The 12,841-nt window shown below is 37.6% G+C and overlaps 1 protein-coding gene across 1 annotated transcript; it reads left to right on the top strand.

The window, feature by feature from the left end:
* Nucleotides 1–2,290: 2,290 nt before the first annotated feature.
* LOC105232887 (nuclear migration protein nudC) lies at nucleotides 2,291–7,101 on the top strand. Its single transcript, XM_011214777.4, has 6 exons — nucleotides 2,291–2,449; nucleotides 2,500–2,702; nucleotides 4,949–5,105; nucleotides 6,018–6,212; nucleotides 6,707–6,909; nucleotides 6,968–7,101. Exons 1-6 carry the CDS (start codon nucleotides 2,375–2,377, stop codon nucleotides 7,017–7,019), a joined length of 885 nt encoding a protein of 294 aa, XP_011213079.1. The 5' UTR covers nucleotides 2,291–2,374; the 3' UTR covers nucleotides 7,020–7,101.
* The last annotated feature ends 5,740 nt before the right edge of the window (nucleotides 7,102–12,841 follow it).

Raw genomic sequence — 12,841 nt, 5'->3', positions numbered from 1 at the left:
ATGATGGAACAGACGTTCCATTACCCGACCACGAAGAAGTTCGAATTGCAGTTACCCGTCTGAAGAACAACAAAGCGGCAGGGACTGACGTATTGCCAGCCGAGCTATTCAAACACGGCGGCGAAGAATTGATAAGGATCATCAGCTTCTTTGCAAAATATGGTCGGATGAAAGCATGCCCAACGATTGGAATTTAAGTGTGCTATGCCCAATCCATAAAAAAGGAGACCCCACAATCTGCGCCAACTACGGTGGGATAAGCCTCCTCAACATCGCGTACAAGGTTCTATCGAGCGTATTTTGTGAAAGATTAAAGCCCATCGTCAACAAACCGATTGGACCTTATCAGTGTGGCTTAAGACCTGGCAACTCAACAACCGACCAGATATTCACCATGCGCCAAATCTTGGAGAAGACCCGTGAAAGGTGAATCGACACACACCACCCCTTTGCCGATTTCAAATCCGCCTTCGGCAGCATGAAATGGAGCTGCCTTTATGCCGCGATATCTGAATTTGGTATCCCCACAAAACTAATACGGCTGTGTAAACTGACGTTGAGCAACACGAGAAGCTCCGTCAGGATCGGGAAGGACCTCTCCGAGCCGTTCGATATTCAAGCTGCAGAACTTAATCGAGCAGGTACAATCTTTTATAAGAGTGTACAGCTGCTGGCGTATGCCGATGATATTGATATCATCGGTCTCAACACCCGCGCCGTTAGTTCTGCTTTCTCCAGACTGAACAAGGAAGCAACGCAAATGGGTCTGGCTGTGAACGAGGGCAAGACGAAATATCTCCTGTCATCAAACAAACAGTCGTCGCATTCGCGACTAGGCTCCCATGTCACTGTTGACAGTCATAACTTTGAAGTTGTAGATAATTTCGTCCATCTGGGAACCAGAATAAACACCAACAACAATGTCAGTATCGAAAACCAACGCAGAATAACTCTTGCGCGTTGGCCACGATGGAACGATGAGCTGTATGAGTTATACGACGAATTTGACATAGTTCAGCGAATTAAAAGACAGCGGCTACGCTGACTAGATCATGTTGTCCGGATGGATGAAAACACTCCAGCTCTGAAAGTATTCGACGCAGTACCCGCCGCGGGAAGCAGAGGAAGAGGAAGACCTCCACTCCGGTGGAAGGACCAAGTGGAGAAGGACCTGGCCTCGCTTGGAATATCCAATAGGCTCCACGTAGCGGAGAGAAGAAACGACTGGCGCGCTGTTGTTGACTCGGCTATAATCGCGTAAGCGGTGTCTACGGCAGTAAAGAAGAAGAAGAAGATTGTGTGAAAGACAAGTCTCTTCAACATCGCATATAACACGAAGAGGAACTCCCTCGATGCCGCTATGTATGTACTACGTATCCCCGCAAAGCTAATGTTGGCGTTGAGCAACACCAAAAGCTCCGTCAGGATCGGGAAGGACCTCTCCGAGCCCTTCGATTCCAAACAATGTTTCAGACAAGGTGACTCCCTATTGTGCGACTTCTCCAACCTGCTGCTGGAGAAAATATTTCCAGCTGCAGAACTTAATCGAGCAGGTGCAATATTTTATAAGAGTGTACAGCTGCTGGCGTTTCTTTTTTTTTTGGTCAGACTAGCTAATAACTTCGAAGTTGTAGATAATTTCGTCTATCCTCGATCCAGCATTAACAGTACAACAATATCAGCCTCAAAATCCAACGCAGGAAAACTCTTGCCAACATGTGCTACTTTGGACTGAGTAGGCAATTGAGAAGTGAAGTCCTCTCTCGATGAACAAAAACAAAACCGTATAGTCACTCATTATTCCTGTCCAGCTATATGGTGTAAAAGCATGGATGAAGACAACATCTGATGAGTCGACGTTGCAAATTTTCGAGAGAAAGGTTCTACGAAAGATTTATGGTCCTTTGCGCGTTGGCCACGGCGAATATCGCATTCGATGAAACGATGAGCTGTATGAGATATACGACGACATTGACATACATACATAGTTAATGAATTGAAAGACATTGGCTGCGCTAGCTGGGTCATGTTGACGAATGGACCAAAACCCTCCAGTCATTTTTGAGCAGTATTGCCTGCTTTAATTTAGTTTGAAATGTTCGCATTTTGAGATTTTTTGAACTTTGAAGTCGAATATCTCGTAAACTAAACGTTTGCGGACCCTATAAGTCCATATATTTTTTAATCAGGAGGACTTCCCCTTTCCAACGGTACATTCAGATCGCGGCGACAAAGAAATCGGAATTGTGCAAACGTTGTGCCATGGTGTGAACACAGTCTTTTGAAATTCAAAGATAACGCTCTCGATAGTAAGAAGTCGATATCTAGATTGGTCCTATATTCTACAAAAGTTTGCCGAAGGTAATAATTAAAAATGAATATAGAGGATGAAAAATTTGATGGATTGCTGCTAGCAATTGCCGAAAAGCATACGGATGGAATTCCTCAGGTTTGACATACACTCGATTATTTACATAAACTGAAAATGTGTGGTTGCAGTTTTTAGATACAATAGCGAGCTTCTTGCGAAGGAAAACTGATTTCTTTACGGGGACTTCTAAAGAAAAATGGGAAGGATTGCTATTGGGTGTTTTCAATAAGCAATATGAAAAGGCAATTACTCAAAACTCGGGGAACGTGAACCAATCTGTGACGAAACAGGATAATAAGAAGGCCCAAAATATTGCTGTACAGGAAACCAGGTATTCACATATTCATACATATACAATAAACGTTTACTCAGACTTTTTGTCAATCGGTAACTTCTGCGTTGAATTGGGGTGAAATATTGTATAATGAATTAAACAAATATTACTTTTTTGACACTCAACTTATTTATTTAGAATGTATCGGTACGACATTAAGTAAATTAGAAACAAATTTTAATATAACAAATAGTTGAATTCGAGTGAGAACAGCTTCATATTCCAAATTCGGGTCTATTTTAGTATACCATCCCACGGTTTCAGGACTAAAATGGGTATGATTGGATAGGGAAGATTCTCCAGATCAAGAAGATATATGTATTTAGTAGACGGAAACTTATAGTTTTTTTGACAGTTGCACCTGTTTTATTGTGTAAATAAATAGAAATGACCAAAAGTTAAATATTAAATTAAAGCTCTTTTGGCGATATAGGATGAGAATTAAATGTATACAAACTAAACAACGTACTTTAAGTAGTTTCGATGCCGGTTTTAATATAACCTTGTAAAACTATTTGTGGGCAATAACTCAATTTATATCCATAAATTACATACTTTAAACTGATGAATACTAGGATTTTAAATGCAGATATTTCTAACACTAAATCTTCTGAAGTAATATCTACGTCGTCGTCATGTTCGTCTTTAATGACCAAATAACATATAAATTTTGCTCTGTACAAAATAGCCGATTCTTCATTCTGCTTCATATTGACTTTAGTCGGGAAATTCCCGAGAAAAAAGTTTTAGCTGGGGAGATGACACCCATTTTTTTGCGCATAATATGCCACCTTATCCTCAAAAAAAAGTTTAACAAAAAAATGATCATGTGGAAAAATAATTTCAAATCGAATATTACCGAGTTAGGTGCTCTTATTTTTTTATCTTCTTATATGTATTATATATAAGCAGGAATGGGTAAAACCTTACGTATGTTAAAAGAGCGTAAACGTATACACATGTCTACGTAACCTGAACGGACACGGATTTTTATCCGCACAAGGACTGTCAACTCGGCAAAATTCTGCCGCTCCAAAAAAAACAACACATGTAAAGTCGCTTACTGCCGTCTTTAATTAAAATTGGCAGCTAGAAATTACTGTCTAAAATGTTAAATGCCCATAGATATTGTCTGGCACATAAGTAGCTAAATAAACGCGGCGGCAACGCTGAGAGTTGAAAAATTCGATTTTGATTGCGTGTTAAGAAGTAATTTTTGTATTTTTTTTTTTAATTTCTTAACTCGCGTTGTTTAATGCATAAAAGTAGTTAATTTTAATAAATTTATTCGTTATCATTTTATTTCTTTAATTTTATAATTTAGTTACGCCGCATCGGCGTTAAAGCCTTGCTCGACGCTTTTATTCAGGTATGCCAGCAATACGCACAAACGAAGAACGTAAAGCGAATTTTTGTCATGCAACAGTTAAAGACTATTTTTTTAAAACCCATGGTATTATAGAATCACATTTGAAAAATATTTGGTTAAGTTTTCATGGGGAAATATTAAAAACTGCAATGACAACAGTAACTCGTTTTCGTAAATTTTGCTCCTGTCGAAATGTAAAATATACTACTTCCACTTCAATTGATTTCTGCTTGTATGTTTTCTAATATTATTGCCAAAATATCCCACAAATTGGATTCGAATTCGGTGGTTGCGGGAGCACAGTTTTGCTATTTAATACTAAAAAGTTCGCATAAGTTCAGAATTATGGTTGGGATCCACCCTAAAATTTTTGCCGACACCAAGCCACATGGCTTTAAATTAGCTTTTAAAAAATGATAAATATTAAAGTACCAGTTTCAAATGCAAGATTTCATACATAGTTAAATGCCTATGTAGCACAAACTATCTGACTGCCTACAATGCGTTTGATCTCAATACAAAACTTCTCCCATCCGACATAAATATATTAAATTTCTTTACAACAACATACTTTAATCGATTTAGTACATTTAAAATGCTTCCGTAAAACGCCCCCGGTATATCCCTTAGATTTTAGAAAATTTATTATAGTTTGAGGGTTAACAACTGGTAGTCTAGAGCCTTAAAGTTCTGAAGAAATTTTAGCTGCTTCGATTTCTGGGTCAGATGTCACCTTTTATTCGCCCGTCATGCTCATTTAATAATTTGTTCATCACATGACTCCATGCCGAGATTTAACAACTGAAATGTGCACAAATGTTGCACAATATCTGTCGTTATTCACCACAACATTTTCGTTTAATATTTATTTTAGATTTGAGGAAATCGTTCCTAAAGAAGAGGTTTCAAAACCAATAAATGATGTAGAAGACGACTCTGAGAAAGACGAAATTGGCAAACTCAAACCAAATTCGGGAAATGGCTGCACTTTGGATAACTATTCATGGACCCAAACTCTGCAAGAAGTCGAGGTATGTTTTCATTTCAAATCGATTGACCTGATTACTAGTGCTGTTGAACAAATTCAAAGGATATCAATTCTCATATTACGCTGTACACCATTGCTAATCAAAAATAATTAGATAACTAGCACATGCTAAATTTTCAGAAAAAAAATTTAAAAAGCAATTTGATTGGTTTCAGCATGTCTGTCTGTTCGTGCAAGCGTGCAGTGAAAATTAAGAAATTCTTGACAACAGAAGATATTGCTAGATTCGGAGTCTCGTATTACAAAACACTTTTATTATTAAAATAAAACCTAGGGGTGGCCCACCACCGTTATTATGTAATCAACAGGCAGGTACCATAACCGCATCATTATGATTATTTAAAAAAAATTTAACGATTAGGCATCATTTGAGATACATGCCCTAATTGTGATGTCGAAGCTTTCGATATGATTATTGGAAAAAAGAATTGCGCACTATAGCAAACTTTACCATGTGCTGTAAAGCGATTAACTGGAATTAATTTTCTTTCTGGGCATCACAATTTTCCCACGATTCGGGGTCTACCTTAGAAGCTGTTTTAACGCTGTGTGTTCGTAGTTAAATTAATTATATTCAACCCCATATTAATACTAATAATTCGTGAATCGTAAATGAATAAATTAATAAACAAGTAATTATATTTTTAGCCCTTTTTACTCTTTTAAAGATCTTTGTCAATTATATTAGGGTTGATTGCTTCTTATGACTAAGTGTGCTATTTGCGTGACCATGACTGTATATGTACAACAAAAAACTGTACTTAGTATCCGGTTGTAATTCATAATTAAAAATCAGTCTGGGAGAAACTCGTGCTTACCGTCATTTATGACATGATCATTACTTCCTTTCATTATAAAATACGAATGTTAATAAAATACGATTTTTATGTTACAGGTTAAAATTCCTCTGAAGACTTCGACAGCTTTGAGAGCAAGAGATATTGATGTTACAATAGGAAAATCCTCGATCAAAGTTGGTTTAAAAAACCAGGAACCTGTAATTAACGGCAAACTTTGTGCAGAAGTGAAACAAGACGATTCGGTTTGGGTGCTGCAGGATAGCAACACTGTTCTCATTACGCTAGAAAAGGTACATATGCACATACAAATTAATATTAGGAGCAGTAAACTTGCTCGGAATAATTATGTTTACATTTTGCTAGAACATACGATTTACTCGTGCTCTTTATTAACAACTTCTCTTCTGGTGTTGCCCATTTGATTCACACGAATAACGCGAGTCGAAATACTTTCTGTTATTTTCCTTCCTATCATTTTCTCAAAATCTTGTACGCTTCATATCCGCGGTACACCAAAATATTTTTTATTACTAAACCCTTAGCATTTTTCGGCATTGTCTCAGATATTCTGTTATTTCTGTTATACAGTTGATAACATTTAAATTCATTGTAAATATTTACTTGGAAGAAATTTCACAATGAAAAGAAATGCCGTATTACAATAGAATAATTAATGTCTGCAAATATTTACAAGTTAGTCAATTATTTAGAGAAATCGTCGTAATCACATTCTATGATACCAATAATCTTCAGTGTGAAAATCATGAACTTTTCATCTTTTTAGATTAATAAAATGAATTGGTGGGACCGTTTAGTTGCAACAGATCAACCTATATCAACACGTAAAATTAATCCAGAACCTTCAAAGCTTTCTGATTTGGATGGCGAAACACGAAGTTTGGTTGAGAAAATGATGTACGATCAACGTCAAAAAGAAATGGGATTGCCAACCAGCGAAGACAAAAGAAAAATGGAAATAATGGAGAAGTAAATATTACAGTAAATAATCGTTTTCTTTAACTAGTTTAAATTTATTTATTTTTAGGTTTAAAATGCAGCATCCGGAAATGGATTTCTCGAATTGCAAATTTAACTGATGCTATTTTTTTAAGAGTTTTGTATTAGTTTTGTACATATCTCCATGCCTATACTTTTGAATAAAAAACTGTGGCAAAGTTATTTCTTCACGCTTTTAACAAAAAATAATTTGTTGCGCAAAGTCAAAGATATGCCTACCTCATAAAATAAATGGCTCCAAATTTCATTAACAGTATACGATGTTGGATAGAAAAATGATGACATTAGACAGATCGATATTGTGATAATTTAGGGTTTTGCTCATACAGCACATTTTTTCCAAAGCTCCGTTGCTTACATTTGCATTATTATTTCCGGAATTATGAAAATTGTGTTCATATACTGGGGCATAAGTAATAAACTTAATTTAGTAGCCTCAATTCTGCTAGCATTCATTGTAAAAGTATTTTTCGAAGACTTGCCTGAAATTTATTTAAAATCATTATGTCGTCTTCTAACCTTCACAAGGCGAAAGAGTAAATATCAAAGAAGAATCATCATTTTATTGAAACAATGATTTCTAAGCAAATAATTGCATTTAAATCGCGACCTCAGGTCAGTCGAAACCGTGCTGTCATACCGTACGGTCGCATTTTTTTTTCTCTCGCTAGTGCTGTTGTTGAGCATCTACATTCTAGCGGCGTCTGTGTTATAACGCTACTTTACAGTTGTGCACAAAAAACTTTTTTACTGTTATTTTCTCGTTGTGTTTATTTCTTATTGTTAACTTGTGCTACATTCATACATTTTTGTATACATAAGAAGTAATATTTTCACAATGCCCCCTGGGGCCAACAATCTGGGTGATAATAGGTTTGCCCTATTATCCTCAGCCCAGAAGACTAAAAGAAAAAAGCCTGAACAAACAACGTTGGACCTATTTCCGGAACTCCCCATAACAAAGAAGGATGACCCCAAATACCTCGTCATTAAGTCGCGGGATGCCAGTAAACCTATTACATCCATCTCCTGCTTCGCGATTTATAAAGGTATTCAATCTATCAGTAAAGATATTAACAACATCTCGTCACTTCGCGATGGCAGCCTACTCCTTCTTGTAAAAAATCAAAAAATTGCTGATAAATTCCTTTTCACTAAGAATCTACCCGGTGCAGGTGCTGTTGAAGTCGCTCTTCACAGCACCCTTAACTCAGTCAAGGGCACAATTTATGCCCCCTTTATTTGCCAACTTAGCGACGATGAAATAACTGAAGGTCTTAAGGAACAAAGTGTCTCTGCAGTGCATAAGTTTAACAAAATGTTTAAAGGCGTTCGTGTACCTACTGGTGCCGTATTATTAACATTCAATAAATATACACTTCATAACAGAATTGAAGTAGCCTGGAGAACCCTAGATGTCCGTCCGTACTACCCTGCGCTGCAAAACTTGTCAGCTATTAGGACACACCGCTAAACACTGCGAAAAAACTCCTTCCTGTGTCATTTGCAACCTTCCTCCTAACCACTCTCCACCTTCTGATTGCACCAGAGTTTACTGCGCTAACTGCGCAGGTGAACACCCCTCGTCCTCAAATGCTTGCCCTAAATTTATTCAATCGAAAGAAATGTTAAAAATTAAAATTATACACAAATGCACCATGCGGGACGCCATTACCATGTATAAAAATCAACTTCCTTCCACCCCATCCCCCTTCTCCTTCGCCAACGTGGCAAAAATGCAAACTAACAGCGATATAACTACAAACTCAAAAAATCCTAATAAAGATAATGCTTCAATATCAAAAAATTCTAACCTCAATAATAACGCAACAACAGCAAAAGCTAACAACGATTCATCCTCCACCAACAATCCATTGCATTACATAGAACTTCCAGAAACTTCAAAGAACTCTCATCTTCTATACCCCCCACCCTTGAATTCTTCCCCTTCCCCATCTTTCTCTCCACTTTCTCACATCTCATCGCCCTCCTCACACACCTTATCTCCCCTGGCATCTTTTGCCATCTCTCCTCTTGCTCATAACACCTATCCAACCTCCTCCTCCCTTTCATCTCCATCACCCTCGTTGATGGAACAATAAATTCCCACAACCTCACATTATTATTTTTTCTTTATTTTTCTATCCATGTTATCCATCCTTCAGTGGAATATCAACGGATACTTAAATAATTACATCGAACTCGAACTTTTAATTAAAACATTCAACCCCTCAGCAATATTATTAAATGAAACTCATCTTGCCAACAACATTGTAGCTCATACCCCAAGGCATGTATAGGTTATTTTTATAACCTCCCCAGCAATACCACCAGCAAACAGGGAATAGCCATTCTGATCAACAGAAAAGTACCACACAACACCCTCCCCCCTACTCCTTCAAACTTCTCCTCCCTCTCCATAGAAATTCTTTCTCTTAATAAACTCATCATTACTTGTGCCTGTTCCCCTCCTAATGAATCTTTCACTTTAAGTGATATCTGTCATCTCTTCCTGTCTGGAACTACTCCTTTCTTACTGGCCGGTGATTTTAACGTTTGGAGCCCCCTTTGGGGGTCTTCCTCAGCTAATCCGAAAGGTCGAATTATTGAAGATGTTATACTTAGTTCTAACTGCATTGTTCTTAATGACGGTTCCCCCATCCACTTTTCCACTCACTCTTCCTTTACACATATTGACCTATCGCTATGTTCCTCATCCCTTCTCACCAAAACCGAATGGCTCCGGATCGAGGACCTACATAGTAGCGATCACTTCCCCATTCTTTCTAAAATTTCCTCTCCCCATCATGCATCCCGGTTTAAGACTAGACTTGGCTGATTGGGATAAGTTTGAACATTTCTGCGAATTTCCCGTCTTTTCCCTATTTCGTCCAATGTCCATCAGGAGTCCTCACGTATTCAAAAAATTATACGTTCTGCAGCCAATTATTCCATACCTCAGTCCTCCTCTAAATCAGCCAAACCTGCACCTCGTTGGTGGAATAGTGAACTTTGTGCGTTTAGGCAACAAAAACAATTTGCTTGGCACGAATTCAAGCGCACTCGTTCAAATGCTAACTTAATGCAAAAAATCTAATGCGATTTTTCGTCGTAAGGCGAAAGCTGCTAAAGTACTCTGTTTTCAAAAGTTCACTAGCGGAATCAATTCCTCTTTTAACCCAAAAAAGATCTGGGCTGACATAAGGAGACTGTCTGGTTTAACCTCCTTTTCTCCGATTTTTCTCCTCAATTCACCTCGTGGCAATCTACTATATCCGCAAAATATAGCCTTAGAATTTGCGCTTCACTTTTCCAACGTTTCCGGATTCCAGTTTTTCTCCTGAATTTTCCTCCAGCAAACTGTCCGTTTTTTCCTCCCCTTACCTGCCTCCCTCGAACTTGTCTTCTTCAGCTAGGTTTTTAGATTCTGATATATCCATTCTTAAACTCCTCTCTGCACTCTCTGTAGTTAAAGGCAAAACCCCTGGGATTGATAAAATATCCTACCCTATCATTTAACACCTCCCACCCTTCCTGCTATCCCGTCTAATTAATCTTTATAATAACATCCTTCGGACAGGCAACTATCCTCTGCTTCGGAAGACTAGGCGCTGTCATTCCCATTTTAAAACCTGGTAAGCCTCCCTGCGAAGTCAATAGTTATCGGCCTATATTCCTCCTGCCTTGCCTAGGAAAACTAAAGGAGAAAATCATTGCTATCAGGCTATCCTGGTATGCTCAATCTCACAATCTTATTCGCCATAACCAGTTTGCATTTAAGAAGAGGCAGGGGACGTTAGACGCTCTTCTGCATCTTGACCAACTTAAAATTGTCAATGGTCAGGAATGTAATGACAATCATTGGGATGAAACTATGGACGAAGCTGTACAATGCCGATCGCCAGATAAAATCAGGGAACTTTACGCTAAGCTTTCATCTTCTTACGGTCTTTCTAACCCTTAAACTATTTGGAATAAGTGCAAAGAATATATGGCTGAAGATATTTTACATCAACTGCAGCAAGTACACACAGATATTACTTTCAATGAACATGTCTACAATAAAACGCTAATTATAATCGAAAACAAGGTTTTTACGATGGGTGGAAAAAAATTAGAAGATTTTGGAATGTCGAACCCTCGACGAGACAATATGCATGATTTGATAATGAAATTGCACTAGACCTAGATAATGATTTCATAGCACTGCAACATCAAGTGACAGAATTAGTCCCTTAATTACTTCCAGAGCAAAATCATGTTTCCAATCAAGTTTTACGTAAAATAGACTCCGGCAGTGGTGGACTCTTCTTTCTCGACACACTAGGAGGAACTGGAAAAACGTTTTTGCTTAAGTTATTATTAATATCCGTCAGAAATGACCAAAAAAGTAGCTGTTGCTGTAGCTTCATCAGGTTTTGCCGCGACGCTATTAAACGGCGGTCGTACGGCACATTCCGTTTTAAAATTACCATTGAATTTGGCACAGGAAGATTCGCCCATCTGCAATTTTTGTAAAAATAGTTCACGAGGTAGGATGCTGCGAGAATGCAAGCTTTTAGTGTGGGGTGAAAGTACCATGTCTCACAAGAAGGCTATAGAAGCATTAAACCGGACTCTCCAGGACTTGCGAGATAGTACAGATATAATGGGAGGCATGGTAGTTTTATTGGCTGGTGATTTCCGTCAAACCCTCCAGTGGTGTCCTCCCAGCAGATGAAATTCAAGCGAGCATTAAATCATAACGCTTATGGTCGACAGTTGAAAAACTCCACCTGAAAACGAATATGAGAGTACATCTTCATAATGACGTGGATTCAGGACTTTACGCAGAAATGTTGTTGAAAATTGGTGATGGTTGTTTAGATGTTGACGTTGAAGACTATACAAGTATTTATATTACTGTCAAGAGAATTTTGTAATTTAGTAGAAAGTGATGCGGATCTCATTACTAATGTTTTTCCGGAATTGCAACAAAATTTGTGTAGTGATCAGTGGTTGTGTGCAAGAGCAATATTAGCACCAAGAAATGAACTTGTTAATAGGATCAACAATCAACACATTTTAAACGAGGTTCAAGGAGAAATGACGGAATATTTGTCAATGGAGTTTTTAAATTCACTTGAACTATCGGGTGTACCGTCACATAAACTTCAATTGAAACTAAATGTACCAGTAATGATTATGCGAAATCTAGATGTTCCTCGGCTATGTAATGGAACAAAGCCTCGGATAACAAAATTGGGACAGAACATACTTGGTACTACTATTTTAATAGGTGTCGGTAAGGGAAATAGTGTTATATACCTCGGCTACCAATTATTCCCACTGAACTTCCATTCCAATTTAAAAGGGTTTAGTTTCCCGTTAAGCTTAGCTTTGCTGTTACTATAAACAAGGCACAAGGACAAACATTACAGGTAGCAGGAGTGCATTTAGAAAACCCATGCTTCTCTCATGGTCAACTTTATGTAGACTGTTCACGTGTATCTAATGCCCAGAATTTACACATATTTGCACCCGACGGGAAAACATTGTCTACAAAAATATCCTAGATTAATACTTTGTATTTTATTTATTTAAATTGTTAGAACTCAGAATTATTTATTTTTATTACGGTGATACATATTTTAACATTTGTTGTTGCATTTCAATACGTACATTTTAAGGTGTTGAAACTTCATTGTCTGTAGTAATTTTTAATAATTGTTGAGCTCAGCCAAGCAATAAAAATTAGTTATCATATTGACTCATTTCTTTTATTATACCCTTACCCTTTATCTCTCATACTTATTTAATGGCTCCACTGCGGGCGAAGCCCCGGTTAAAAAGCTAGTATTTACATAAATTGGTATTGTTATTTACTGATATTTCATTTCTAAGTTTGATGCAAAGTATGTCA

Source organism: Bactrocera dorsalis, chromosome 5 (genome assembly GCF_023373825.1).
Source record: "Bactrocera dorsalis isolate Fly_Bdor chromosome 5, ASM2337382v1, whole genome shotgun sequence".
Lineage (NCBI taxonomy): Eukaryota > Metazoa > Arthropoda > Insecta > Diptera > Tephritidae > Bactrocera > Bactrocera dorsalis.
Note: the sequence above shows the minus strand (reverse complement) of the source record. Positions and strands in the feature narration are given on the sequence as shown.